General features: G+C 43.6%; 1 protein-coding gene across 1 annotated transcript; it reads right to left on the bottom strand.

The window, feature by feature from the left end:
• Nucleotides 1-5: 5 nt before the first annotated feature.
• LOC104510350 (histone acetyltransferase p300-like) lies at nucleotides 6-25,473 on the bottom strand (the record flags this gene model as incomplete). Its single annotated transcript, XM_010152570.1, has 21 exons — nucleotides 6-494; nucleotides 1,828-2,109; nucleotides 2,540-2,701; nucleotides 4,763-4,927; nucleotides 5,768-5,933; nucleotides 7,676-7,789; nucleotides 8,202-8,348; nucleotides 8,686-8,836; nucleotides 10,020-10,087; nucleotides 11,145-11,222; nucleotides 13,010-13,066; nucleotides 15,544-15,624; nucleotides 18,059-18,147; nucleotides 18,693-18,932; nucleotides 20,165-20,283; nucleotides 20,847-21,003; nucleotides 21,634-21,822; nucleotides 22,316-22,753; nucleotides 23,861-24,016; nucleotides 24,502-24,611; nucleotides 25,396-25,473. Coding segments are annotated over 21 exons (3,536 nt in total), but the record flags the coding sequence as incomplete, so codon positions are not given.
• Between the last annotated feature and the right edge of the window lie 2,055 nt (nucleotides 25,474-27,528).

Here is a 27,528-nt window from a genome sequence, read left to right as displayed (position 1 = left end):
GGCGTGGGCGAGGGTAAGCCCTGCTGCTGGCCAACCACGCCGGTCCGCTGCATGCTCGCCATCCTCCTTCGGAGCATCTGCGCCTGCTGCAGGCGGTGCTGAAGCTGCTGTTGACGGAGCTTGTGTTTAATGTTGAGGCAGAAGGGCACCGGACACTTGTTCTCCTGGCAGTGCTTCGCGTGGTAGCAGCAGAGAGCGATGAGCTGCTTGCAGATGGGGCACCCGCCGTTGGTTTTGCGCTTGCAGCCTTTGGTGTGCTGGACAACCCGTTTCATCTTCTGGCAGGAGGGCAGGGAGCAGTTGGCATTACGACACTGGCAGGCATGGACCAGAGACTGGATACAGCGCTGAATGCTCAGTCGGCGGGAGTCGCCGGGGCTCTGGGTGGTCGCAGTCTGCTGGTTGTTGCTCTCATCGTCTAGACCGAGGCCTAATTTCTCCATCTTGTGGTCATGGTTTTTAGTGTTATAGCAGGTGATGCACAAGTCATAATCCTGGAAAGACAATGAAGGAGAAGTTACCAGTGCTCATAAAACGCCATACAATAAGTAAACAACGTCACGCCACCTCAACAAACTACTCCTGCTCTGTTCCAGGCAAGTGGTTGCTCTAGGGAGAAATTCCATCTTTCTTGCCATGCTGAGGTACTAGAGAAGGAACAAATCCGTGTTACAGCCAGGGGGAGCGCGTGGATGTAAGGGTGTCTGCAGTCTACACAAATACATACAGCTTGAAAAACAAGTTTGCTCTAAGTCATACGTTCTTCAGCTGGGCCAGAAAAATCCCTTTCTTCTCTGATAGGAAAGGGGGCAAAAAAGGCAAGGGAACACAGAACTGCCCATCTGCTGCTGCTTGCAAAGAAGAGCGCAAGAGTGGCAGGACAGGTACCAATTATCAAAGAAAGGGGAAGGAAAGCTGCATTTCCAGCTCCCAGGCGAGTTAAACAGCAGAGTGTGCTGACAGAAGAACAGAACGGCATTTGCAGTCTGTGAAAGCAACAGCACCTGAGTTTGGGCTCAGTACTTGATCTTCAAGGAAAAGATCCAAGTCCTTAGGATTCATTAATCCATAGGAAACACAGAATTTATCTTCTGGTATATTATGAGGAAATGGGAGCATCACATTTTAATCGGAGCTTTTCAGAACTGATTCTGAGAGTCATTTACTTCCACCAGGCTAAAAAACTAAGTTATGAGCCAGATTCAAGGTTAGTTCAGCCTGGGTGGCACAGCACTGACCCAGCCCACTGGCCTCAGTCTTCAAACACACTGGTACTGCAAACGATTCCGAAGACAAAAACACCGTTCACAGCATTCGATGGAGAGACAGGAGGGTAGTGCAGGAGTCCCCTGAGTACAGGAATCTGACAGGTAGCACAGAATGGTTTGGGTTGGAAGGGACCTTACAGACCACCCAGTTCCAACCCCCCTGCCATGGGCAGGGACACCTTCCACTAGACCAGGTTGCTCAAAGCCTCATCCAGCCTGGCCTTGAACACTTCCAGGGATGGGGCATCCACAGCTTCTCTGGGCAACCTGTTCCAGTGCCTCACCACCCTCTCCGGGAAGAATTTCTTCCTGATATCCAATCTAACCCTCCCCACTTTCAATTTAAACCCGTTCCCCCTTGTCCTGTCACTACAGGCCCTTGTAAAAAGTCCCCCCCCACCAGCTTCCTTGTAGGCCCTCTCCTTTCTTTCTCAACTGTCAGACGATGAGCTGTACACATCTTTTTCCATCAGTTAATACTGAGAAATTAGGTTGGGCGAGGAGCATGCCGGGCACAAAGACACAGGGACACAAGCAGGGGAAGCTTCACCAAGCCCACCTCACAAACAGTGCAGTGCCATCTGGTCTCCACATGATGCTTGCACTCGTTGCAGGTGTAAACAAAGCGGTCTTGGCTCTGGGTGTGCAGTTCCACCAGCATGCACATGGTTGACCACTGGGCTCTTCGTAGCGAGGAGAACTCCAGGTGCTTGTCTCTAGCAAGGGTTAGGAAAGCATCGCGCCCATCCATCAGGTCACATGGAATGAGTGGGTCAGGCTCAACGATGGGGGGCAGGGAGTTGGCTGCGGGGCCAGCAATGAGACGGATGACAAAGAAGACCTGAAAAGTAAAAAAACTTAGTATGCCAGCACTTATCAAGAGGTTTTTGAATACCAAACAGTCACAAAGAGTGTACAATTCCAGGGCCAACTAACACCTGAATGATGTGCCACCAGGGTGGTGTGCTTGTGAGGGCTGGGACGTTTCCAACCTCTGGGTGCCCTGCAGGTTCACCTCCTTCCAAAGCATTAGGTAAGGAGCACCGGGCTGAACAGTACTGCTGTCATGACAATCCAGACTATTGGGAAGTTCTGTATGAGCACAGCTGTATTTATCCCCACTGCCCTCGCAGCAAAGAGCGCCCAGATCGGTACATGTCTGTTCTCCAGCCAAACCTGTGTAACTTACAGGGCACGACTCCCAGGTAGCACAGCTTTGTACACCTCTCTACTTAAGTCAAACACGTATTTCTCATTCCATCAGCTCTTACCTCCTTGTGCTTCTCCATAGTGGCATACAGCTTTTGGGAGAGGTCATTGGACACATTGGGCATGCCAGGCTTCTTCTTATTGCCACGACTCAAGCTGCTTTTGTTCTTACTCGTCTTCTTATTGTTCTTCTTTTTGGCATTTTTGCTGTCTCCCTTGCTCACCTATTAATTTTAAAGGCATTTCATGTCAGGTATCTAAGTCACACCACATCAGCATTTTACCCCTTTCACATCTTCTATGACCGCAGGACAAAACACACTTCACAATAATTTACTCCAGAGACACCTACCAGGGTCCCCTGAACCATTCAATTAATTCCATCACAACCACTCCAGAAGATGTCAAGATGGGCAATAGAGAGTTCTAAATACATTAGAAGCATAAATGCTCAGGACGTGCAAAGGAGACGTTATTTACCGAACCCTGTCTGTCCGCTGCAGTTGAACCTCTCGGATGATCGCCAAGGGTTTCAGCAGGTGGCTTCTCAGTGCAGTTCAGAACTGAGAACAACTGGAAAGGACAGCTGCTAGTGCACTAACCAGAGGTAAGAAAGACTCAACCCACCCAGACTTAGTTTGTTATAGCTCTCTGACAGGCTCATCGTTCCCTTAACAGACTGCCTTAAACCGATTCTGCTCTGAAGCTGTTGGGAGTTTGAGCGGCGTTAGGAGCGTGCCGTCCAGCATGCACCCTCCTCGTGTCGCTCAACAGCTGAATGAAAGGGGTCAGCTTAATTTCAGTTTTAATCAACGAGCAATGAACAGCTGGTTCCTCTCTGTGCGTCTCAGAGGGCCCCTCAGAACACTACGGCACACCAGGATCAAGGATCAAAGAAATTCTTATCCAAATATGCATTTTTCCTAAGTTAAAATAACTTGGCCAGGATAGAAATTTCCAAGGAACACGAACGACCACCACTTCATTTCAGAGTCCAGTTGTTTATTGCCTCCTTGTCGAGAGGTGAAACGTGGGCTCAGGAAGGAGTTAAAACTATTTTTGATGAATAAATAAAGGTTAACTAGTAATATGCTGCAAGCTTCCCCCACAGCAGGACGGGGCGGATCCTTCACAGGAGTTTGGCCCCAAAGCGCTGACCAACCTCACACACACAGCGAGGCAATTCCGCACGACTGGGTTCTGGTATATCAGAGGGGTGGGAGCTTGCAGCTCTGCCAAGTGCAGAACAAACCTTTAACTAACCCGTAGCCGTGTAAGATGTTAGCTAATGCAAATCTGCTATCTAGCTGCCCAATTCCCTGGTTACTCTAGCACATAAGTTTACGCAAAGTCCCTGAAGGGAGGTGTTGCAAAAAGCACCACAGAGGAACTCCAAATTCTAGTTGTAGTGTTCAACTGAACTTTTTTGATCCAAAGGTCTTTTAGGAAAACCATCAATTCTACATCCCAACAAAAATCTAGTATCTAATATGGTGACGAAGCAGCAGTATTTGAGCAGGGCTAACTAACACCTACTACCGTGTGAGCAAAGCTACTCACCTACCCTAGATTCCCCACCTCTTCCATAAAAGCTCAGAAGATCCAAGGGGGGGCAGATGCACAGATTCTGCACCTGTGCATTATCAGATCTATTGCTGAATTAAGCAGCATACTTCCTTTGGTCTTCGTGGAACATGAAAGCACAGCAGTTGCACGGTCTCAAAAAACCACACTGCATGAGGTACCAGCAAAAGGTTTCTCTACCTTACATAGCCCAACAACAGCTCAGCAGTGATTTGTGCTTCAGACCCTCGATGCCTTAACAATTTCTAATAAAAACCTATAGAGAGTAAACTACTGAATCACAGTGCTGTGTAACTTTCTGAGAACATTCTGCCAAGACTGGCATTACAACACCTAAGTCAGAAAGTTAGCTCCTATTCCAAAGCTAAAGCTTAAGGAAAAAGCTTCCAGGTCAGGCTGAGGTTGCAGCATGAACCTGGTACCTGGATTTCAGCAGCACAATATTCTGCTGGCGGCTGAGTCCGTCGAACTGACTTTGGTAATCAGTATGCTTATAGGCTTATGAATAGCCACTGCTTGTACGACTCCAGCTTCATGGTATTTTAACAGCTCTAACTTACAAAGTGTGAATTTGTATTAGAGTGAAGCTAGAAAGGTGAAAAACCCAGTTAACCAAAGCACCTAGGCACCCCCCCTTTTTAATTAGCTACATGCAATCACAGCGTTTACGTTAGATGACGAAACAGCAGAAGCATCCTTACATCCGTGCTTTCATTGCTAGTGTTCTCTTCTCTCTTCCGTTCTTCTTCCTCTTGCTCTAGTTCCTTAATGCTCTCCTCTAGAACGTTCGGCCAGAAATCCCCTTCGAAGTAAGGCAGCTCTTTTGCACTTGTTAGACGATCTTCCGTTGCCTGCTTAAATATATCCTGGAAAAGAACAGCGCTTGTTACCGCTACTGCAAGTCACGTGGGTAAAGGTAACCTTTTCGACACGTGATGAAGAAGGCACCAGCAGGTGGGACACAGGAGAGTGTGATATCTCAATTCCTTTTATGAGAGCACATTCCCAGGGCAGATTTAACGCTGCGTCAGTTACGAGACAGTTTGTCGAACACATTTCAAATACTCCCACTCCTAAGAAATAAATTACTACCTTGTGCTAGACCTCAACAAGGACACATAGCAGAAGGGACAATATGATCACTATATTGCCGACACTGGCCAAAATCCTGGTAATTGCAAAGACTTTACATCCTTCTGTGACAGCAGCCTAACCCTACGATTTAATTTAACACAGGAAGATTAAAGATTCCATATATTTTCTTTGTATTAATGAGATCTACTCTTTCTTACAGTATTCTTCAAGAATTTAGTTTAAGGAATAATTTCAACTCTCTTGCTAAAATGATTCCTGAAGCTACATGCTTTGAAGAGGATCATAGAATCACAGAACAGTTTGGGTTGGAAGAGACCTTAAAGACCATCCAGTTCCAACCCCCCTGCCATGGGCAGGGTCACCTTCCACTAGGTCAGGCTGCTCAAAGCCTCATCCAGCCTGGCCTTGAACACTTCCAGGGATGGAGCATCCACAGCTTCTCTGGGCAACCCGAGGATGTATTTTAACTCTAAGTTTTTAAGTTCAATTCACTTAAAACCAATACAGTAAACTCCAAGAAACCTGCACGATGCATAAGGCAAGGAAGAAACCAAGACAAGATTGTCCAAAACCCTAACCCCCCCCCCACTACAAACATACACTTCACAAACCTTGTAATCATGGACAATGCGCTCCGACACAGATTTGTCCAGCATCTTTTTGTACCACTCTTGCAGTCGTTTGGGTTTGGGTATCTTTTGGTCAGGAGGATGGCAGTGGAAGATGTAGTCATCTCCTTCACTAGGCGGGCATGCCCAGATATGTCCAGTAGTATACCTGGCGTCAGACACAAACAGCACATGAAGGCTTTGACTATGAACACGGGAGCCTGCTCTCCCCTTTCTGCCACGAGATGGAGCTACCGCAAAGTTGGCTGATGTTACCAGGTGGACAATAATTATAGCTCTCCAAGATTTTAATTCTAGTGTTCATTCCAGCTTCATTCATGTGACAGCATTACCATCTTCTCACTAACTTCTTAAAATTCAGCACTACCTGTGGAGCAGTTGATACCAAGTGTACACTTCTCCCAGTCTAGACAAAAACCAAGGCCTGATACCAACCTGCAAGTGCCACCTCCCCATTAGCGAACACAGAAAGATGGAGATTAGGAGTTTCAGTAGTAAAAGCCAGAATTCTTTTTCCTTGGGACAGTGCAGTCGTACATTATCCAGCAACATTTATAAAACTGGATTTACTGAAACACACAATTCACTCTTCTACTATAAATACTCTGTTTAACTTTGAGGATCAGTTTTAAAAGTTTTCACAATTCTGCCTGGGAATAAACACTCACTGTCATCCTAAGCTATTGGGTGTACAATCGAAGTACTAGGAAGACAGATGACATGCAAACAGGAGCAGCTGCAGAGAATATAATACCACAAAGATCACTTCTTCATCCATCGTTCTTCTCTATTAGCTTTGGAAAAGAACTCCAGTCGGAGGAATAATCAGCTCTCAAGTTAGAGAAAACTACCCATCCTTGCCGTGTTAGAAACGGCTATGCAGAGCCCTACCCAAACCCTGGGAACTGCAGCCAGTTGTCATTCCTTCCGCCTGATAGGGGAGAGATGATACTGTGTGACCAATATTGTTCTCCCAAAACGAGAACCTGATGTCACTCATTAGCACAGAACACAGAGGCCTGAGCTCTACGCAGCAATTTTACCGACTCACAGGTTAGAAAATACACAATAAAAGGCAGCAGAGAGAAGTCTCACGCATGCCTTTGAAGTACTAAGGAATATATCATCTCACTGAGGTACTGAAGACAGTACCACCCACCTCCATTCTGACTCCCCTCATTTTTCTCACGCGACTACTCTAAACATAGTTCCTAACAATTTCTTTATGAGCAACTCTATGCCAAGCTACGCCAGATACCTTTGACAACGGATTGATGTTGACTTTGTTGCCTTTTCTACCTCAGTAATCACGGTCACTTAATTCCCACCCTTCTCATTTCTTCAGCCCTTGTGTTCTCTTTTCTGCTGTCCCAGGTATGCTCTCCTCTTTCTCTTCTGACTTTTCAGTTTCTCCCAGTTTCAACTACTCGTTCTGTAAGAGATTTCTTAGTGGCCTCCCTCACAGAAGCGTTAATCAGTACAGACAGAACACACTTATCTCTCTCCTTATGAACGTGGGTAAGAATTTACTTGGCAGCCCACAGGGCTGATTTGATTACAGCAGTGGCATCACCCAAGGACAGCACTATCAACAAGGCCAGCAAAATATTACAATCTGGATAAAAAGGCTCACTTTCTCTACTCTGACTTAAGGAAGTTTTACGTAAGCCTGGAAACCTAAAAATATCAGAAGCATAAGCTCTCCTGAAAAGCCTGCAATCTCTTTTTGCCTTTTCTCCTTTTCAGCGACACAGCGTTGTTGCCAAGCTGTTAGGTCACCAGTTGATAGTTTGGCACCATGTTCTGCACAGTAGGATGTAGTAATTTCATCTGCAGTAAGAACTACCTGGCACAAAAGCTGCACAGAAGAAAACATTAGAAGAGACTTACCCTAGTTTCTTGACGTATTCTAGATACCCAATGAGTATTTCGTGATAGACGGCAGTCCTCAAGCATTTGGGGCGGAAGAAGTGAACACTGTCAAGGTACGATATATACACCCGCCTAAAAAAAACCCAAACAAAAACGGCACGATGAGAAGCAGCAATTTCAAAGTAGTTCTACAAGTTTATTCACGTTATTTTATACATTTGAAACACCCAATACCACCACCTTCAAAACCCCCATACTAATTTACCTCTAGAAGCTCAGCTTTCTTTTGATATCCTAGCATCGTCTCTCTAAAACTACCCAGCCCCTTCCTCGAGAACACTGACAGTGGATCCTTAAAGCAACACTGTCTGCCAGCAGCATCCCCAGGGAGAAGCGACTGGCATACTGCCTGCAGAGGCTCCTTCGAAGGTTTCTAGAAGCTAACAGCACTGCCGGTCTTCACACACAGCACACCGAAGCTCTGTACAGCACTTCAGAAGGTTCACCCGGCCAAAGTAAAATAAGCTTTCCCGCAGCTCCGCACCTTTGATTGGGTGGAGGACAGTCTGAGCCATACTCCTGCACATGCATCCCGAAGAAGCACAAGTCTACGCCATCAATCTCCTCAAAGGCAAAAAGCGCTTTTGTTCGGTAGGGGAAGGACTCAGCCATCTCTCCGCTGTCTACAAACCTGCGGGGGACAGAGGGCAGAGAGGAATACCAAATGTATCCGCCTATCCGAGAACACATGTCACTAGGTAAAGGCAACACTGACGAGGGCTGCTGCAGGTGTAATTTCAGGGCATTACAGGCTACTCAGACCCAAGGCATGCGCTTTTTACTGTGAAAGAGATGACACTCATCGCCACTAATTAACATGCTGCTGTAACATCTGTTTGTCAAGGACCAGTCAGTGGTGAGGTTTTGCAGACAACAGTCTTTTTTTCCAACTAACAGCATGGAAGTGAATTCAAATAATTTCCACCTCCCCCAAAAACAAAGCAAAATTGGAAATGGGAAGAACATACCTTGCTTTCATTCCCGGTTTTACTTCGACAGTTTTGTCAGAGGCGTGTACCACCCTCACCGTAACCTCTCCCGCCTCAGGGTGATTCTGTCGTCTCAGGAAATCATTGACTCTGTTCTCCAAGAAGGTACCAAGCCTTGTCGCCGGTAACCCTGCAGGAGAGAGACAGCTCTACATATACACCAAACTGAACTGTTCAGATGCGACGTCTCGATTTAGATGTTAAATGCAAAACGACCCTGAATGCATGCAGGATGTTATCATAACTTAACGCTTTATCTTTCAACATTAACACTTCCAGATGGGGTGAGCTGCTTTTCACCTGCAGGCGTGTTTGCGGCTTATACTTTATTTAAACACTGTGTTTCAACCCAATTTCTATCTGTTTTAAATCAATCACAACTAAGGCTCCTCTTGAGCAGAAGCTATTAATTACTTAAACTGGATCACAAACCACTGCACTCAGATGAGGCTTGAAGAGCAGACACTGAATTCACAAGTATATTCTATGAAGCCACACTAGCCAAGTTAGGCTCTCCACCTACCGAAAGAATACATTTCAACAATGGAAAGAACAACTAAATACAACTGTATCGACAAGTAATGTAGTTAATTCACAAGTTCCTCATTTTCAATCAATCTTCATACAAAAGAAATACAAGCGTAACATTAGCTAAGAAGACCCTAAAGCTGACGGGGAGTTTAAGACCTGTGGCGTAACAGGGCCTGTCTAACTGCTGCCCATTACATATCTGCCAAACAGCTTTTCATTTTTCCACTTCGACACCTTCCAGTAAAGCACTGCTACACTACGTGTAGTGTGCAATACACAGAGAAACAAAAACTGATAAAAACCATAAAAGCACCCTTGTATTCCTCTTGCACTCTTCATGAATCTGGGGAGTTTTGATTTGGGTGATTTTGGAAAAAAAAAAAAACGACGACTCAGATGCTGATTCATTGAGTGGTTTGCTGAATCTTGATGCTATTGGTCAGCTGGGGATTATTGTTATTTTTTTTTTTAGCAGAAATGTAAACACTCCCTATTTGTAAGTAGTACACCAGCCCAAGAAGCTTCTGACAGACTTATTTTGTCTATAGAACAGATGGGTAACAACTGCACAAATTAACCAGCACAACACCTGTGAATGCAAACATGCTGAACACCACAGAACTGATGGTCAGCACTGACCAAAAGTACCCTCCTTTAACTTAAAAAAAAAAAACAAACAAAAAACCCAACCCTGAAATAAATGCAAAACCAGCATAAAAGCCCCCTCTTCCCATTCGTAACAAAATATCTAAGGTTTGTTGGTGCAACTGTCAGAATCTTACTTTTAGCAGAGAATTTGTTCTCTTTCCTGGTTCGTCCTGTTTTCTTTAGGCAGCCGTCACAGACAAAGCTGAAGCAAAAACAGGAGAAAGTGAAAAACCATCCTAAGTCAGACTGCGAGGTTCCTCCCCATCGTACCATCAGAAGCAAAATCTTATCAGGTTTGGAAAATGCCTTAACTGAAATTCGAAGTAAAAGATAGCGCAAAGAACAGTGCCAGCAGAGACAGCCCAACTGTTTCAGAGCTGCAGAGGAGGATCTAAGCTCCAGGGGGTGCACGTCCTGTCAGTCACCCCTGTCGCCACCTGCAATCCCAGCAAACAGCGTCTCCACTGGCAGTCTTAAGGGTAACTAGCTCAAAGTATTCTTGGAATAAACAGTCTCAAACTGTTTATCTCCTCTGATGAAGAGGAGATACCACAACACAAAGCAAAAGGCTGATTTTTTTCTAAACTGTAGCATGGAATGATGGGCAGATTCTTCCTCGATTACAGGATGTTCTCTCTCTTCTGCAGCAATGCGGGTGGGACAACAGAAAGGCAGAAGTCGCACCTTTCTTGCTGAGAAAAGGAATATTTAAGATCTTACAAAACTATACCTAGTTGCAATTATCAGCTTTTTAAAAAAGCTTTTAAAGTAATCAGAGGAAAGCCCAGTACGCTGATCAAGAACCATGGAGTACCTACAGACAACGAGATAATTTTTCAGATTTCATCTGATCACTTAGGTCAAAAAAGTGAATTCACCAGTTAAATTCTTTAGTTGTGACAAACTCTTTTTGAAGATGACAAAGCAATACGATTTGTACACAACAGATCAGTATGAAATTGTTACCAGAACTAAAACCATCTTGTCATGAAGGACTAGTATCTTTAAAACATAAAAGGCTGAAAGGCCCTCTTCCAAAGGATCGTTAGACACATTTAAGATTAGTAACAACTTTACACGCACCACAGTTAAGATACGTCTAAAACTGATGTCACCCCCTAGATTCTATAGTTTTCAGGCGAGACTGCAGCTTCTTCCATTAGACATTCTTTTAAATACAGCCACTGTAAAGCAGTTTATGCACTAACCCCAGTCCATCTACCATATACTCTCTTGCTTAAGAAGGAGAAATTCCTCACCCAGAGGGCCAAATTATCTCGTTATGAAGAACACAGATCTGGTGCATTTTTCTTCCACACTCTATACATTCAACAAATCTGTAGAAGGAAAACAAAGGGGAAGGGAAGCAAGGTTAGTAGTACATTACTTGCTTGTACATTTTGTAATACTTCATGAGAGGAGTTCAGCATTAAGGCTCTTGAGCCTATTTAACACAGTGGGCACATCCACGCTGAGCGCAGCCTCCAGACGGAATTCAGAACCTGTCAGCTCAAGGCAGGCAGACTACCCAGGGACACATTGTTATTACCATTTGCATGCCTTGCTGCCACCCACTTTGTTTTTGGGTTTGGTTTTTTTTTTTTTTTTTGAAGTGAAGCCCTTCTAAGGATAAAATCTGTAAACTGCTTGATGCTAGAATGGACGGAGGAAAACTGATTCATAGGTGTCAGAAGCAAAAAAACCAGGAGAAACCAGTTTGTTGTTTGATGCTGCACTATGCCTGAAGCCTGGGATATGCTGCAAACACTCTGCAGGAAGGTGGGAAGGAAGAAACCACAAGCCATAGCCAAGTCACGTCCAGAACACAGGCAGAGATATAAGGATGACTGAGGTAAGCAGCATGGTATACTTTACAGGTGACGGTGGACAGAATTCTCCAAAAATACCTAAGGATGCTTCATGTATCAGGACAACGTGACTCCTTTAGAACAGGTCTGTTGATAAGAGTCAGACTTTGAATGAACAGCTATCATTTACATAGACTACACGGTACCAGAGAATCACACAGGTTGGAAACGACCTGTAAGATCATCCAGTCCAACCATCAACCCAATGCTCCCACACCCACTAGGCCACGTCCTCAAGCGCCACGTCTACAGGTTCCTTAACACCTCCAGGGATGGTGACTCCACCACCTCCCTGGGCAGCCCCTTCCAATGCCTGACAGCCCTTTCAGTGAGGAAGTTTTTTCTAATGTCTAATCTAAAGGGCCCCTGGCACAACTTGAGGCCATTTCCTCTTGTCCCATCACCAGTTACTGGGGAGACCAGGCCAGCACCCACGTCCCTACAACCCCCTTTCAGGTAGCTGTAGAGAGCGATCAGGTCTCCCCTCAGTATCATACTCTAAGTTAGGCTTGCATTCTAGCGTTAGGCTGTATTTTCACTGTAACAAAGGGAAAGAAAAGTTATGAATCCAGTTACTATTCTCTCCTTCCCACAGCCCTTGTAAAACTGAAGAACTGGCTGACCCCATGCCCCTGGAAGGATGGTGTGGGAAGAACACATATTGGTTTTGCTCATTCATTTGAGAAGGAAGAGAACGTTTGCGGAGTAGCAGCATAGGTGTGTAATGCAGGCCCCTGTAAAGTGGCCTCAAAACAACCCCTCGGGAATATAAAGAAAAGCAGCTGAGTCACCACCATCGTAACTTTACTGAATGCCTACAGTTCTGCTTCCAGAGCAGTGTAGGAGAAACGGCTCATTCAAATTTAACAGCTTCTCCTTCTACTACAGCTGCCTGTAAAATATGACAAGAAAAGCCAACTGCACCAATCAGTCCTGCGACTTGAGTGCCACAATCAGGTTGCAAAGCAGAGCTATCCACATTCGTCCTTCTGTCGAACCCACATGCAGGACAACAAAATGCAGTAGTTTCGCCCCACACGTACAGCGTTGAGTATTTCTCAAGTACAGCTGTGGTGGTTTGGGTTCTCAGCACGGAATGCCAGACAGGCTGCTTACTGAGCAGCCCCTGGAGCTAAGGGAGCCACGGGGAATTTGGAGAACACCGAAAAATAAAGCTGATGGCGAATGGGTAACGCGTCTTTTACAAACTCATTACAACAAAACGAAGACTATTGGAAGTGCGAAGCATTACTTACAGTTCAGGGTCCAGTGTATCATTCTTCCTTTTTGAAAACTGTTCTTTGTTTATCGTGCTATGGAGAAACGGGCAACAAAACTCAGTTTTAGCAGGAGACAACATACATTCATGCCATAGCGCATATATTCACACCCCAAGACAAAACTTGCAAGCAAATTTTTTAAACAGTCACTGGCACTACAAGGTCAGGAATTGTGTTTCCAAAGTGACAGATAACTAAAGTATACACCACCCTGACTCTGCCCATGGAAAACATTCTTTTCTAGGGGACAGTAGCTTGTAGAGAACCACACTGCTCCCTTACTCCGTTTTACTACAGGATAAACAGCAAAACTTGATGACATTCAAGTTTTGGACCAGTCTGATGGGTATTTCATAGTGAAAAGACTATTTAATATGCCTCTCTAAAGGCAGAGAATTCCAATTGTCTTTGATTACCGAGAAAGGTAGGTTATCTTACTTCAAGATTCCCCTAGCCCTCCCTCCTAGATTAACTTTAAAGGATAAATTTCAGCTTCCAAACCCTGCAGTCCCAGCCCAGCCACTACTCTCCCTTCCCTGCACTATTTCCAAGGCTAGAAATTCCATCTTTTTGACAGTGAGGTCCCAGGTATCTTTTACACCAATCGGGGTGAAAAGAGTCTAGAATAATCATACACGAATACCCAGACCTCTGAGTATTGACCCCGAAGAGGGTGCTGTGTAACTGCTGCGAAGACCAGCAGGTACCTCTGGGAAGCAGTGAGAGAGACTCAATCCAACTTGCATGAGATGCATCAACCTCCCTACCCTTTTATATCAGTGTTTATTCTGAATAGTGCCACCTGCAGAATTCTTTATTTATCTGATAAGGAGCTTGAACTCAGTTTAATTTCCCAATTGCCTCAAACTATTATGATAATCTGGTGGGTAGAACTGTAAACAGGACCCAACACACATATTCCTAATATTTTCTGCTTCTGTTCATTTTAACTACAGGTTGTGGGAAGAGAGGGAAGGAGCAGGATCTCTATGCTCCAGTAAAATCTGTTCCCAAGAGAAAGCCTGTAAGCAGGTGAGAACATTCAGAAGTGCTTGCTCATCACATGCAGCCCTGTACCCTCCCTTTTCACTACACAACCAAGTGTTTAAACCACCTATGAGAAACCCTGCCAGGAGCTGGAGTACCTTCTTACCACAGCCTGTGTTCAAAGAGCTTTTGGTGGCTTTCATTATTGGAAAAAAACCCCAAACACATCTCCCGTGCCTGTGTGTCCGCATCTAGTGTAAGAACACAAAGCACTCTATGCTGCCTTCTACCCTGACTCAAAGGTTTGTGCCAAACCATTCCAACTTAATGCGTACGAGAAAGATCATACTCCCTTAGCGGCTAAACAAAAAGTTAGATACAAACATGAATGAATATATTTGATTTTTGTTTCTACACAGATTTACATGCAGAGACACTTGCTTCTCATATGTAAGTACTTCATATACCACATCTCCCACTAATCAATATTGTCCAGTTTTGTTAAACTTTGAGTCTTTGCTTATACTACAGTAGCAATCCATGATACCACAGGGACACAGCCCATTGTACTGCCCAGCACACAAACATCATTCCTTCCTTTTTCCTTCCTTCCAGGCAGATGCACTCTTACATCTTCCACTGCCCCAGTGGATTCTTTCATTAGTGTTCTAGATACATCCATCAGTGCAACCAGGACTTGGTAACATGCTGCTGAAGATGACAATTACTTCCAGTGAAAGTTAACTTGGACAACTTTCCCCCGGCTTCAGACTTTCCCAAGTTCCTCACTTGCTTCTACCTGTGGTGTTCCTGCAGTGCCCTCCTGCCAAGAGCTTTCTTCAACAGCTCAAAGACTAACTGCTTGGCACTCACTTGTCCCTCAAGGGCTTCCTTAGTCTCCAAAAACGCTGTTTCAAGATTTTTTTTTTTGGGGAGGTGTGAGGAGGGTGCAGCAGAATGAAAGACTGTCCCAACAGTTTGCCACCAGCATGGAAAAGGCAACTAAAACCATGCACAGCACCTCTCATAAGCAGATGGCACTCCAGTAGTAAAATATTTCTAAGACAAAAGGAGGCTGCCTGCTTCTGCTTTGGATGAAAAACAATCTGAAGTTGAACGCAAGTTTAATAGCACAGCCAGTCTGTAAACAGAACTGTATGCTTGACCGTTTCAAACGACGTCTGTCACCTACCTGCCTGCAGGTATGTTTGTTTTTCCGCAGTAGGATACTTTCACTCCCTCCCTGCCCCGAAAAACCCAAATCTCCTCTTTTCCCTCTAATAGTACAGTTCCAATTCTAAGAGCTAAATGTTTATTTTTCACTACAGTTCGGTCAGTCCAGATTTTAAAGGAAAAAAAAGTTGACAACATAAGTCTAGGCTGCTATGAAGAATACCTGGTCTACCTTCTACTAGCTTACACACAGCAGGGTTATCTAAAACGGATCTCCTCCCCTTTGAAAAAGCACTATCAGACCATGATACAACTTAAGAACGCACAGCCCAAGCAAACAAAATACTCACGTTTGAGGTTGTGATGGGTCATCTCCCAGAGAAACGCTCTCCCCTTGGATTTCGTTGAAGCACTTCTCACAGAAATGATACCTGTCAGCAAGAAGGCCATATTTGGGTGAACTGCTCCATCCACACAACACAGCCCAAGTCAAGCAACGGAGCCACCAATCACAGCAGGCCAAGGAAGGGACAGGAGCAGAGAGCAGGTTGTCAACGGCGACAAGGATATTCAATGATGCAGATTTATGGGCCCCGCATTGTGTTTGGTTTTTTATTTGGGTTGGGTGGGTTTTTTTTTTTTTTGGTGCAATCAAAGCCAAGTGCAGATAATGACAAGCATGAAGGAGAAATAAAAAAACAACACACACGAACAAAGAAATGGGGGTTTTCAGGACAAAAACAAAAAACACAGAAGCAGGACAAGACAACACAAAGCAGAAAGCCAAGGCAAAGCACAGATTAGCATTAAATTTCTCAAATGGGTTCACAAGCAGCAAACGTTTAAAGTAAATTAAACAAGAGTATTCCATTTTCGCATACACATACCCTCTTCATTTTAATAATCCATGCTACGTACAGCAAAGAATTAAAATGAGAAAGGGGAAAGAGCAGAAGGAAGGAGGAACTGCTACTCCGACTTCTACATTGGCACAGCAGTTCTGCTGGCAGGAGGATCTGCAGGAGATCGATGGAAGAGGAATAGTCTTCCATCTTAAATGTATAAATGCTGAAAGGCCACAGGATTGTGTCCCAGTTGAAAGGGAAAACTAAATATCAGAAGCTTCAAGAACAATAAAATCTGTCCTCAAAAAAAAAATAAAAATCTTAGAGACCTTAATTATACAACTGTCAAGCTGTATGTTAACTAAGGCCTTAACATTAACAACACACATAATGCTCTACACTGATATGATTGTGCCACAGCCCGGTCTGAGTGCAGAACAGTGCAGGCTTCAATGCAGCAAGCATTACAGAGGAAGACTGCATTTGCACTTGAATAAAATAGTGATGAATTCAAGATCCTACTGCAGCCCTCAAAAATGTTCTAAAACTGTGGCGTCTCCATTACTAAGGCATGTTAATTGAGTGCACAAGACATCTAAAAATACAAAGAAGTTCACAACATGTTTGTAATAAAGCCATACAAATCAACACTGTAGCAGCTGTTAGGCTAAAAAGACAGGTCTCCTAACCCTCTCTCCCAGTTTTCATCTGAGATAATGCAGAGGACACCACTTCTAGAATTGGGGATTTCAGTCTACAGATGCATACGCACGTGAGTATGTAACGTCATTTACAAGTCACGCGTATGCACCTGTTAGTGCAAACCCCCCCTGCTAATGTCTGAAAACACGTACAGCATGTCAGATTCCTGAATAGTCGTCCTTTGCTTCATCTAGTGTTTGTCCACAGATAACGGTAAGTGGGGATACTGACATGATATGAAAAGCTTTACGTAAGTCTAAAACTACAATAGTTATCATGGAATACTCTAAGCTTATTTTCTATTTCTTTACTTCTAAAAACCTCCGTTCACTGCCATGAACTTCCTAGGCTTCATAAACCAAGATGTAACTCCTGTAGCTCTTTGGTTGCCTTCACCTGACCAGGTGCTTAAAATAACGACAATTCTTGCAAAATCTCCTTGGCTTTCAGGTAAAAAGCCTTAGTGCTTTTGTTATGAGGAGGTTTTTTTGGTGTGTTTAAGGTGCTGGAAAGAATGGAGAGCAGGAACTAAATTGATGGAGGTGGCATAGTTTAGAGGCAACCAGCCCTCTGCTCTAACAGGTGCATTGTGGTAACAGGCCAGGGGATACGGCCACTTCTTTCTGCCTTACTTTCCCAACTGACAAACAGATGCCTAGTAAGAAACCTTCTTTCGGAAGTAAAATAGATTTAAATTCTTTAATAAACCCCAAGTCAAAAAAAATCATTCAATAGAGCTGTAGAAGTGACAGCACTTTACAGAGCTGCTGACAGCTACTGCAAGACAATTCCCTTCAGGAAACTTCAGGGGAAAAAGGAAGCATCCATCTACTGAAGATCTGAATACACAAATCTTCCAATGAAGATCTGCATCACAAAAGTAAGTTTGCTCTTCAGCGTTAACATCAGGAGAAAAGCAGACTTGCCAAGTATAGTATGTATTACGAGCATTAATATACTTGCTGCATCATTTACTCAGTGCTCTGCATGAAAAATACTGCTGCATAGTAGGAAGCAAAGACAACAGACTTGTATACATGATTTGCAGAAAACCGAAGATTTAATTAACAGCAGGATAAAAATTTAGTAAAAGATCACATTTCCGCAAACAAAAGAGGAAGGGCAAAGGCTGCAGTGAACTCTTGCAGAAAGAAATCATTAACACTCAAGGTAAACTATTGGAGGGCACTTCCAGCAAATTTGCATCTTAAAAGACAAAGGTGTACAGGTAGGGAGAGGGTGTATACGTAAATACATGCAGGCCTTTAACAGACTGATCGCAGCATGCGCAGAACAGCACGGAGCGAGTCTACCTTACCTGTTCTGGTAACTGTAGTAAGTGGCATCTCGAGGGATTGTGCATAGCTGTTTGCCATAGCAACACAAAGTCTGTGGCGAGAACTCCAACTGCAAAGAGGAACGGGTGGTCTTAGTACTCATACGTGTGCCCACTTGCTCTCCGTGGGAAGCAAGCACGACCCAGACGATGATCACTTCCACCTTACTCTGCACACAGATCTCACAGTACAGCAAGCGTACGGAGTGCTAGTCACAAAACAACGTTCAGTGGGCTGTTATTCTCAAGTTCTCTCTTCTCCAAAGATGGAAAGCATATAAAATGAGACAATGACAATATACACCCTTGATGTACAGTGTAATAGAACATTTCTTCTGCGGTAACAGAACTGCATCTGTTTAATTTGCAATGGCAAATGGGTTCGCCCTGATCAAAATGAGCCTTCAGTTAATGACATCCCTCTCCCCTGCCCCCAAGGGCTTATATACAAATAGATGATTTAAGCACAAGATAAAGTTACAAGATCCATAAAACCCTCAAAATCAAATTTCCCAGGATTGCTAAATCCTAATGAACTCTCAAAATTTCTGACATACCGTAACTGCTAACAACTGCAACTGCTGTTGCAGAGGACTAAAAATACTTATTTTCTTACCTTTCTCCCACAGCAGTAACCAAGGCTCTGCATAACTGGATCAATTTCTTGCTCAAACACCTCTGCCAGTTTGGAACAGTACTTATAGACCCGGGACGTCTTGCGGTTATACAGCCAGGCGTTATTGAACATGAGCCAGATGTCATCTACATATTGCCAGGGCTCCTGATACTGCCCCGTGTCTAGCTTCCTCTTGATAGTAGAGAGGTCCATGGGGTTCTTCACGATGTCAAAATAATCCTGCGAGAACACACAGCGTATCAAAACGCTACTACAGCGCTAACGTTGTGACATGACAGCACGCGCATTCTCAGCATATAAACTCTTCTGCGGTACGTCAAGAAAAACAGGTTCCTCCCTGACCTGACTGTCAAACTGCTTGTGACATACAACGAAATCTCTAAGTAATCCCACATCCCTCCCCAGTGCTCTCTCTTCATGATTCCTTTATTTCTCAGGCTATATTGCTCTTCCACTCCTGATGAAATAAAGCCATTCTAATTTTAGTCAGCAAAAACAAGTATTCCAAAATGTAGGAAACCGCAGTGTTTTCGCAGCCACTGTGATCTGAGGCTATACACAAGAGCATTAATAGAAAGCAACTGTTTTTACTAGACCAGACAACCTAACAGACAGAAATAACTTTACAATAAAAGACACCACGCCTCCTCTAAAGAATGCCTTTTTCACTTATGGCCACTACCATAAAAGTCCTCAAAATATGGCAGCTGATTGAATATCAGCAATATTTTTCTCTGCCTGTAATACAGCAGGCCTTGAATTTTTTGCAGTACCTATCCTAAAAAAAAACAAAATCCCACACCAAAACCAAACAAAACCCCTTTCAGGAAAAAAGATGTTGCCTAAAGGATCTGAGCAGGTCTTCTACATATACGTATTTCTGTATAAACAGTCAACTTGTGTGGTCAATCCAGAGAGTTTAACACAGAGATATGTGAAGGATAGTGATGTCTTCTGAAGACAATTCTAAAACAAGCAGAAAATTCAACCCAAAAACTGTAACTTGAATAGTCTCTTCCTTGCTTAGAACAGATTAATAATCATTGATGGATTTGGGTTTTTTTGGGGGAGTGGTCTTGATCTGCTTGGATTTCCCACATATTCAGCCAAGTTTTATGTATGATGAGAAACACCTATGGAATTCAGCAATAGAAGCATCATAACATGAAGCAACGTCCATAAAAAGCCCACACAGCACTGGGGATCTGTTGGTAATCACTTCAGCGTAAGGCATACCTGTTTATTTACTGAAATGTCACAGAACCCAACAAACTTTTGACAAAAACCTTTCCTAAGTCAGACATCAGATGTTCCACTGCCCAACCTAAAACTTTTCAGATGCATCAGTATGAAAATGTTAATAAAAAAGGCTTGAGCTTTCTCAAACAGGTAGGTCATAATAGCGTTAACGTTGAACTAAAGCCAGGAAAGTATCTTGCTAAGGCACTCACAGGAATTCCTAGTAGTTGGGGATCCACAGGCTGTCGAAAGGGAAGAGACTCTGGATCCTGACGGTAAAGTGCCTCCAGTGTTGGCATAAGCGCCTGCCGCAACTCTTCTGGCTTGAAAACTTTTGAAAAACAATCAACATTAGAAAGATAGCAGAAACAGCTGTAAGCAAGAAACCTGCTGGAAAATGTGAGGTCTGTGGAAAAAGAACACAGACACTGGGTTTAAGTTACTCAGCATGGCTTATTTATCCTCCGCAACACTTGAGCTCTGAGGAGGATATTAAAGCGATCACCAGGTCACAAGGAGATGGCCAAAATATTAAAGTAAATCTTGTTTTCATCAGAGAAAGACACCACTAAATTTAACAGAGCTGGTTTACATTCCAAATGCAGCCCCTCCCCGAGGGCCTGAGAAAAATCTTGTCTAGAAAATCTGTAACTGAGGAGCATTTGAAATCTCTAGCGCAGCGACAATTTTACTAAGGCCTAATGCCTAATACTAAAGCCTGAAAGAACTTGCCCAAAGCCAGTTATAAGCACATGTGCTATGAGACATTTTTGACCCAAAGTCACAGAGAACAATCCCCATTGAGTACCAGTGAAGAAAGCTCAAGTTGTTTTTCCCCAGAGATTTCTCTAGGGAGATGCAGTGGATTTCAGCCAAAACGGTGCTCCTGCTTACTTTTTTTCTTGGACTGCCCAGCTGCCGGAGAAGACTGGGTAGCTGGAGTAGTTGGTCTTTCTTCCCCCTCTGGTATTTCAGTCTTCACTTCGGATTTCTTCTCTTCTTGTTCCATTGGGTCTGGTTTACATTCCTCCACGACTGGTTCTACTTTAACCTGGAAAAAGCAGTTGGGAGCCTTTCACTTCACCTCCTGTCAAATGACTCATCCACATTTCCGTCGTTTAACCCATCTGCCACCCTGCCCAGCAATCTTCCCTAGGGTGAAGGGTATCCAACCTTGTAGTCAAAACCTGCGCCGATGTGCTAGAACCCAGCTTTGATCATCGCAGCAGTAACAACGAGCTGCTAACCAGTTCTGAGCTGCAGGCAGACACCCAGGTACTCATTCAGCTCTTCTGGAGGTCTAACAGTCCCTTCCATACCAGGGCTGCCAGGGTGACTCTGCTGGCAGCCACACTCCTGGCTGTCCTCAGCCACAAGCTGTCAGAGCTCAGTAGAGCAGCCCATCATGTACACATCTGCTATTCTAAATACTGGTGTTTACCAAAATGCCTCAGAGCGGCAACCACGTTATCATGGTCCTTCCTGTGGCCACTGGTCTCTACTCCCATTTCATCAAAATAAAGACTCTTCTTTAGGAAGGGTAGAGGAAGTCAATGGTCTAAACGGCAGCAGCAGGTAGCACCTACAGCTCTCACTGAGCTCTGGAAGGAATGGTTTGCATGGAGACAGAAAGCAGCACGAGATTAAGATATTCTACCCAACAACTGGCCGACAATCTCACCTCAGCCTTCTCCTCCATTTGCAGCTCTGTTTGTTCTGGTTCCCCTTCATCTGTTTTAATATCCATTTTCACTTCCTGTAAAGGGGGCTGCTGCTGCTCTGGAACAGTCTGCTGAGAGTTCACCTCTGTGCTGCTGGTAGATGGGGGGTTGGATACCTGCCCATCAATGCTTACAGCTGGCTGTGAAAGCTGAGGGGAACAAAGCACATCACAAAACAGCCTTCTCATGGATTTATTCTTCATTCTCTAATCTACCTTTTACCTATGCTACATTTCCACCAAGTTTAAATGCAAGTCCAGTGCTTCTACTTCCTTCACCTGATGAAGGACTGCGACACAGCTACAGTTACTGAAAAACATGCACTGGTTTTTTTTTACTCTTTCCCTGTTGTACACCACCACTGTACATAGGTAGACATAACTGCAGGCCTCATCCACGTTTCACAGTGCAAAACATGCACTAGAATTCTGGAAATACTCCCTCTCTGCAAACACCAGATCATCTATAGACTTGATGCAAAAAGGGTGCTTCCCAAATGCAGAAAACACACCCCTATTTCGATATTAAACTTGCCAAGAGCTACCTCCATTATCACAGACTTGCACAGAAATAAAGACAGCTGAAAATTAAACCTTATGCTTAAAGATTTTCAGGGAAAGCACAATGGAAGTATTTCCTTACAGGTGTTGTGGGGTGCTGAGGCTGCAGGGGTGCTGTTGGTGTGGGAACAGATGCAGTCGTGCTCTGCTGTGACAAGGGCTGCTGCTGTTGCTCCGCAGAAGGAGTAACTGGAACTGGAGGCTGGACCTGTGGAGGCAGCTGTGCCTGCGGAGGTGTTGGAGTCTGCCTTTGAGGGGGGTGCATAGTTTGCGACTGCGGTCCAGGTGGCATTGCCTGAGGAGTAGGTGTGGGGGCAGTGGTGGCAGCTGCTGCCTGCTGTTGCTGTGAACCCAAGCCTGGGGGCGTGTGGTGAGGTGTTGGGGTTCGGCTAGGTACTGGAGAAGGAGAATTTCGGTGCATGGGAGGCTGTGGAAGAGGTGGGCAGTGAATGTGGCTCCCTTGAGAACCTGGAGCCATTGCAGGAGAATTCACAGGACAGGAAGCGCTGGTCATTTGTGCCTGTGGGAATACAAGTACATATCTGCAATGACTTGAAATAGAAAAGGAGAGGAATTCTGTCAAATGTGTGCTTTCCCACACTTACTGCCATACATCTAAAAATGTGACAAGTTATCTGTGGGTTTGGGTTGGTGGGTTTTTTTAAACTGTTTCAAAAGCAGAAACTGTCTAGTCAATTTGTTTTGCTCCATACGAACATAAAGCTGTTTTAGTGTTTATTCAGCTCTAAAAGGGAAGTATCAATACAATAACTTATATTGGTTGATATGTTTAAAGAATGGTACACCTACACTCTAAGTTTGCAAAACATTTCTTTCTAAAACTGCAGACTTTTACATCCTGAATATGAGACAATGCACCACAGTGAAAAATCGCATTCAAATACCCTCAGTGTGCCCAAGCCTCCACCCCCAAGACTAGAAATTGAATTTATCATTAGAAATATGTACACTTGTAACTGTACTATTACAAGATTACCAAAAAAAAAAAATCGTATTGGTCAAGGAAAAAAGCTGTCACTCCAATAATCTTGCCTGCAAACTAGGAAGAAGCATCAACGAGAAGCAAACTGACGTTCCCTACTTCTTCCTGGCCTGAAAGGTTCTTGCTGAAAAGGGAGAGGGAAAGGACAGAAAGGAAACTGCTAAACTCTTCAGTCCAGATCTTTGCGATAACCCACCTAACCCCCAAAGCCAGCAACACACATTGGTCCTGAGCAGACATCCCTTTTTATAACTTATTCTTCCACAATCTCTTAATTTCTCAGGCTCTTCTGCCTCGCTGTTAAGCAAGAAATTCTTAACTACTGCATGGTAGTAACTACGATTCTTAACTACTTCCCTCCTCCATAAAGCCAAACTTAAAGAAAATCCTCTGTCATACTTAAGTTTAAGCCTGAGAACAAGTCAACAATGTTTCACCCTTGCCATTCCCAGTGCTACATCAGGAAAAAGCAAGGTCCCAATAAACAAATTCAGTTGACTGTAATTCCAAAAGTATCTTAAGATAACAAGTTCTCTTCCATTGCTACAGACTTGCTAAAACCAATGAAGGAAACCAGTGTATGACAGAGCCCACTGACATCACTTCCAGAAATCAGAAACTTACTTGAGACACTGGTGTCTGATTGCCAGGCTGAGTCATAGGCATGCTCGCTGCGTTCATTCCTGGGGAAGAAGCAGGGAACTGGGCCTGTTGTAGAAACTGATTCTGACCAGAAGGCTGGCCAACTCCTGGCTGCTGCATACGTGAAGGAAACCCCATCTGTTGGAAAAGAGAGGTACTCATTTCACATGATGTCCGTGTACCTCCATAACATTCTACAAGGACCCATTTATCTTGTTGCAGAAACTGATGCTTGCTGCTTATCTGTGGGACACAGTATGGGAAGCCTGCTTGTAACTCCTCTCAAAAGAAGAAATTATGATTCCCCTTGTAAGCCGAGGAAAAAGATATTGACTTCAGATTGGGACTGTGAGTTAAGATTTATCTTTTTTCCTTTTTTTAAGCATGCAACAGCACAAAAAGCCACTTTAACTTAATATTTAGCCGATTTTTACCACCAAGACCTAAAAGGTTATCACAGACCAGACAACTTTTTCAGCAGAGATGCAAAAGGAGGAATCAAAGGGTCAACAGAATGAAGAAATGACGCGTGACTTTAAAATTCATTTTATATTTATTTTAAGGAAACCACAGCCAACAGAAGAAAACCCGCAAGCTCGATGCCCTGGACCAAACACACTGACCTGGTTCATGGCCCCAGCCTGGCTTAGCTGTCCAGGGTGCTGAAGAGGAGGGGTTTGCCGGGGTCCCATCGGTGACAGCTGCATGTTCATCTGGCCAAACTGATTCATTCCTGTGCGTTTGTGCCAAAAAAACACTTATAAACAAAGTTTATAAATTCTTATTCTTATAAACACTTATAAATTCTCCTCTGGGCACCATTCAACATTTGGGGGAGAAATGTTGTCAGTTTCTTCCGAATTTCATTTTCTAGCAGCCAGTTTTCAGGCATGCAGTACTATAAAGGAAATATCTCCTCCTATCAACCAGTACATGGATCAGTGGTTAAAGTGTCCAAGCAACCATACTCCTTCAGAATAGATTTTTTTCCCCTGAAAGACTTGCTTCCACTGTTTCAGATAACTCACATTATCTTAATTACACACTAGAAACTAGAAATTGAATCCCAAACTGTATCTTAAGTACTTTGTTGGCTACAATATTTCTTGAATATGTAACAAAGGTTCTACCCCTCCCTTCTGAGCAATAATTCTCACCATCTTCCCTCTGCCACTGCCACATATTCATCTAAGCTGGCTAGGCCCACCGTGTCTGACTGAACCCACCAACCTAAGTTCACACAATCAGAAGTTCCAAAAGCATCAAATTTTGTACTTAAAGCAAGCAGCTAATGAGCAGCTCTTCAATTCACAGACTTATAAAATGTCATGAGAGACATATGTATAGGGTCTTTGATATATTATCATTATGCAAGTATTACACAATATATAGACAACTATTTTCTTAATCAGATGGGAAAATTGCAGGTGAAACAATGGCTACGACACTTCAGCAAGAGCTGCCCGATTCCAAAATGCCTTCAAAATCAGAGTAGCAGATTTTCTTCAAATATTTACCTGGCTGTGCTTGCATACGATTCATCATCTGGTTTGGCACATTGGCACGTATCAGGGTTGGGTCGGGCAGAGGACCATCTGGAAAAAAGATATTGGAATAAGATTATGGCATTCAGAAGACCACCAGGTTTTACCCTTCAAACATTTTAGTGAGAATTACAGCAAAATCCATGTGTAAAAATACAAGAAAAAAGTACAGAGAGAGTCCAGGAACTCTAAACACTCTTGAGAAGCTTCAAACTGTGAAGCAAACCCAGACACTTCCTTGGAAATACAAGCATGTCCCAGTGACAGAAACAGCCTCTGACTTAAGAGTCAGCTTTCAGAAATGGAGGACAGTTTTGTAGTATGTCACTGAGGTACAACAAACTCAGCAGCTCCCGAACATTCCGGACCACAAGAACTTCTACAGATGAGTCTACACTGTTACTGCACCTCTAGATTAAAAACACTACGAAAATCATATGGATCAACAGAGTATTTCTCAAAGCTCTGAAGTTTGAGAAGTACTGGGCTACATGATAAATAACCAAAGGTGTCACATCTACTGCTGAACGTGAACTTTCTAAAGAGGTTAGAGCAGATAAAGTCACAGCATCAATCTTTAAGCTTGGATCTTGGTAATGCATCTCAGCAAATCCTGTTCTGACTTGAGGCATAGAAAGACCCAGAACTGGATTTACCAAGACACATTCAAATTTGTTTAAGCATGAGAAAAAGAACTCAGATTAAGATTCTTGTGGCATATGCCTGGAGCTACTGGATCTTTCTGCAGTGTTAGGGAAAAAGAGGAAGTTTTTTTGTCTCCTCAGTTGACTAATTCAAATTTTGACTGTCATCCAGACAACTTACTACAGTGTCAGTGACAGCTATACATCTGCACCCATGAGAGGTCTTAACAACTCAATTCTTAACTGTAAAGTACCTAAGAACATGCAGGACTGACTGACTAAAGCAGAAAATCCTTTTCTTCTCAGAAGGAAGGTCTCAGGAGAAAGACAGGGGTGAAGTGGGGTGTGCTCTAGAAAGCAGCTGTTGCACTTAGCTTAAAGCAGACTATTTCATTCTCCAAAGCTGTCAGTCCAGAATCACAAGACAAGAAAAAAAAATTTTAAAGCAGATTTTGGCTCGTACAGATAAAAAATTAGTTCTCTTTTACAGTTACTTCAGAGTGAGGTGTGCAATTCTATTTAGAAATGTACAGTTCAAAATCCCATATTTCAATTATTTACAGGACTTAAAAGAAAATACAAGATTAATAAGTCAGCAGATGCCTTTCTCACTAAAAACATCACCCACAACAACTAGTGCTACCTGCTATTATCTATTACCCAAATAAAGATATTCTCTATACCTGACAGCCTACAGCCCACATCCCTTCCTGATGTTGTAAGAGACATCATACCCTGTTGCAGCATGATGGTTTTGATCATTAGCTCCTCTCCCAAGTCAGTTTTATACTAATACACAAATGCATGCCTACCAGGGAATCTAACAGTAATAATAATCTGTTTGGCGTTAGGAAGGTCAATTCAAGTAACAGAACTACTATGAAATAGAAGATAGCTGCATGGGGAAAAAAGTGAAATCTGGTTCTCATTGCATGCTGGAAAGGTCATTTGTCTGAAAAACAAAGATGGCATAGAACAAGCACTACCTAAACTTCCAAAGGCATAAATACCAAAGCACTCTAATATCATACTCTCCGCTTAGCAACAACAGTGGTGACTGTTTTAAACACCACACAACTACGTATTATGCAAATATATTTATCTTACAGTAAGTGAAGTTATCGTTAAATCAATTAATTCTAGAAGTGAATCTAATGAGACTGAAGTCCTATGATGTTATGAACGCAACTTGATCTCCATTCCATCCACCCTCAAAGTAAATGCAAAGGTTTACTTATAACATTGTGCTTTGTTCAGAAGACTAAGTGCTTACCCTATGGTCATTAACAAACACATAAGCAAGCCAAAGATTTTGTGAGTACTGCTGAACACAGAGGAGACAGTTCTGTTTAACTTAGGGCAGGCCAGGTACCGGTGAAACAAGAATGGCAAAATGGTCACAAGCCTACCGAAACGACAGTACACGATTCCCATGCACCAGGAAGTGAGTAACCCAACTGTT

The sequence above is a fragment of the Eurypyga helias genome, unplaced genomic scaffold (genome assembly GCF_000690775.1).
Source record: "Eurypyga helias isolate BGI_N326 unplaced genomic scaffold, ASM69077v1 scaffold3165, whole genome shotgun sequence".
NCBI classification, from domain to species: Eukaryota; Metazoa; Chordata; class Aves; order Eurypygiformes; family Eurypygidae; genus Eurypyga; species Eurypyga helias.
The sequence above is the reverse complement of the archived record's forward strand: the minus strand, read 5'-3'. Positions and strand labels throughout refer to the sequence as shown.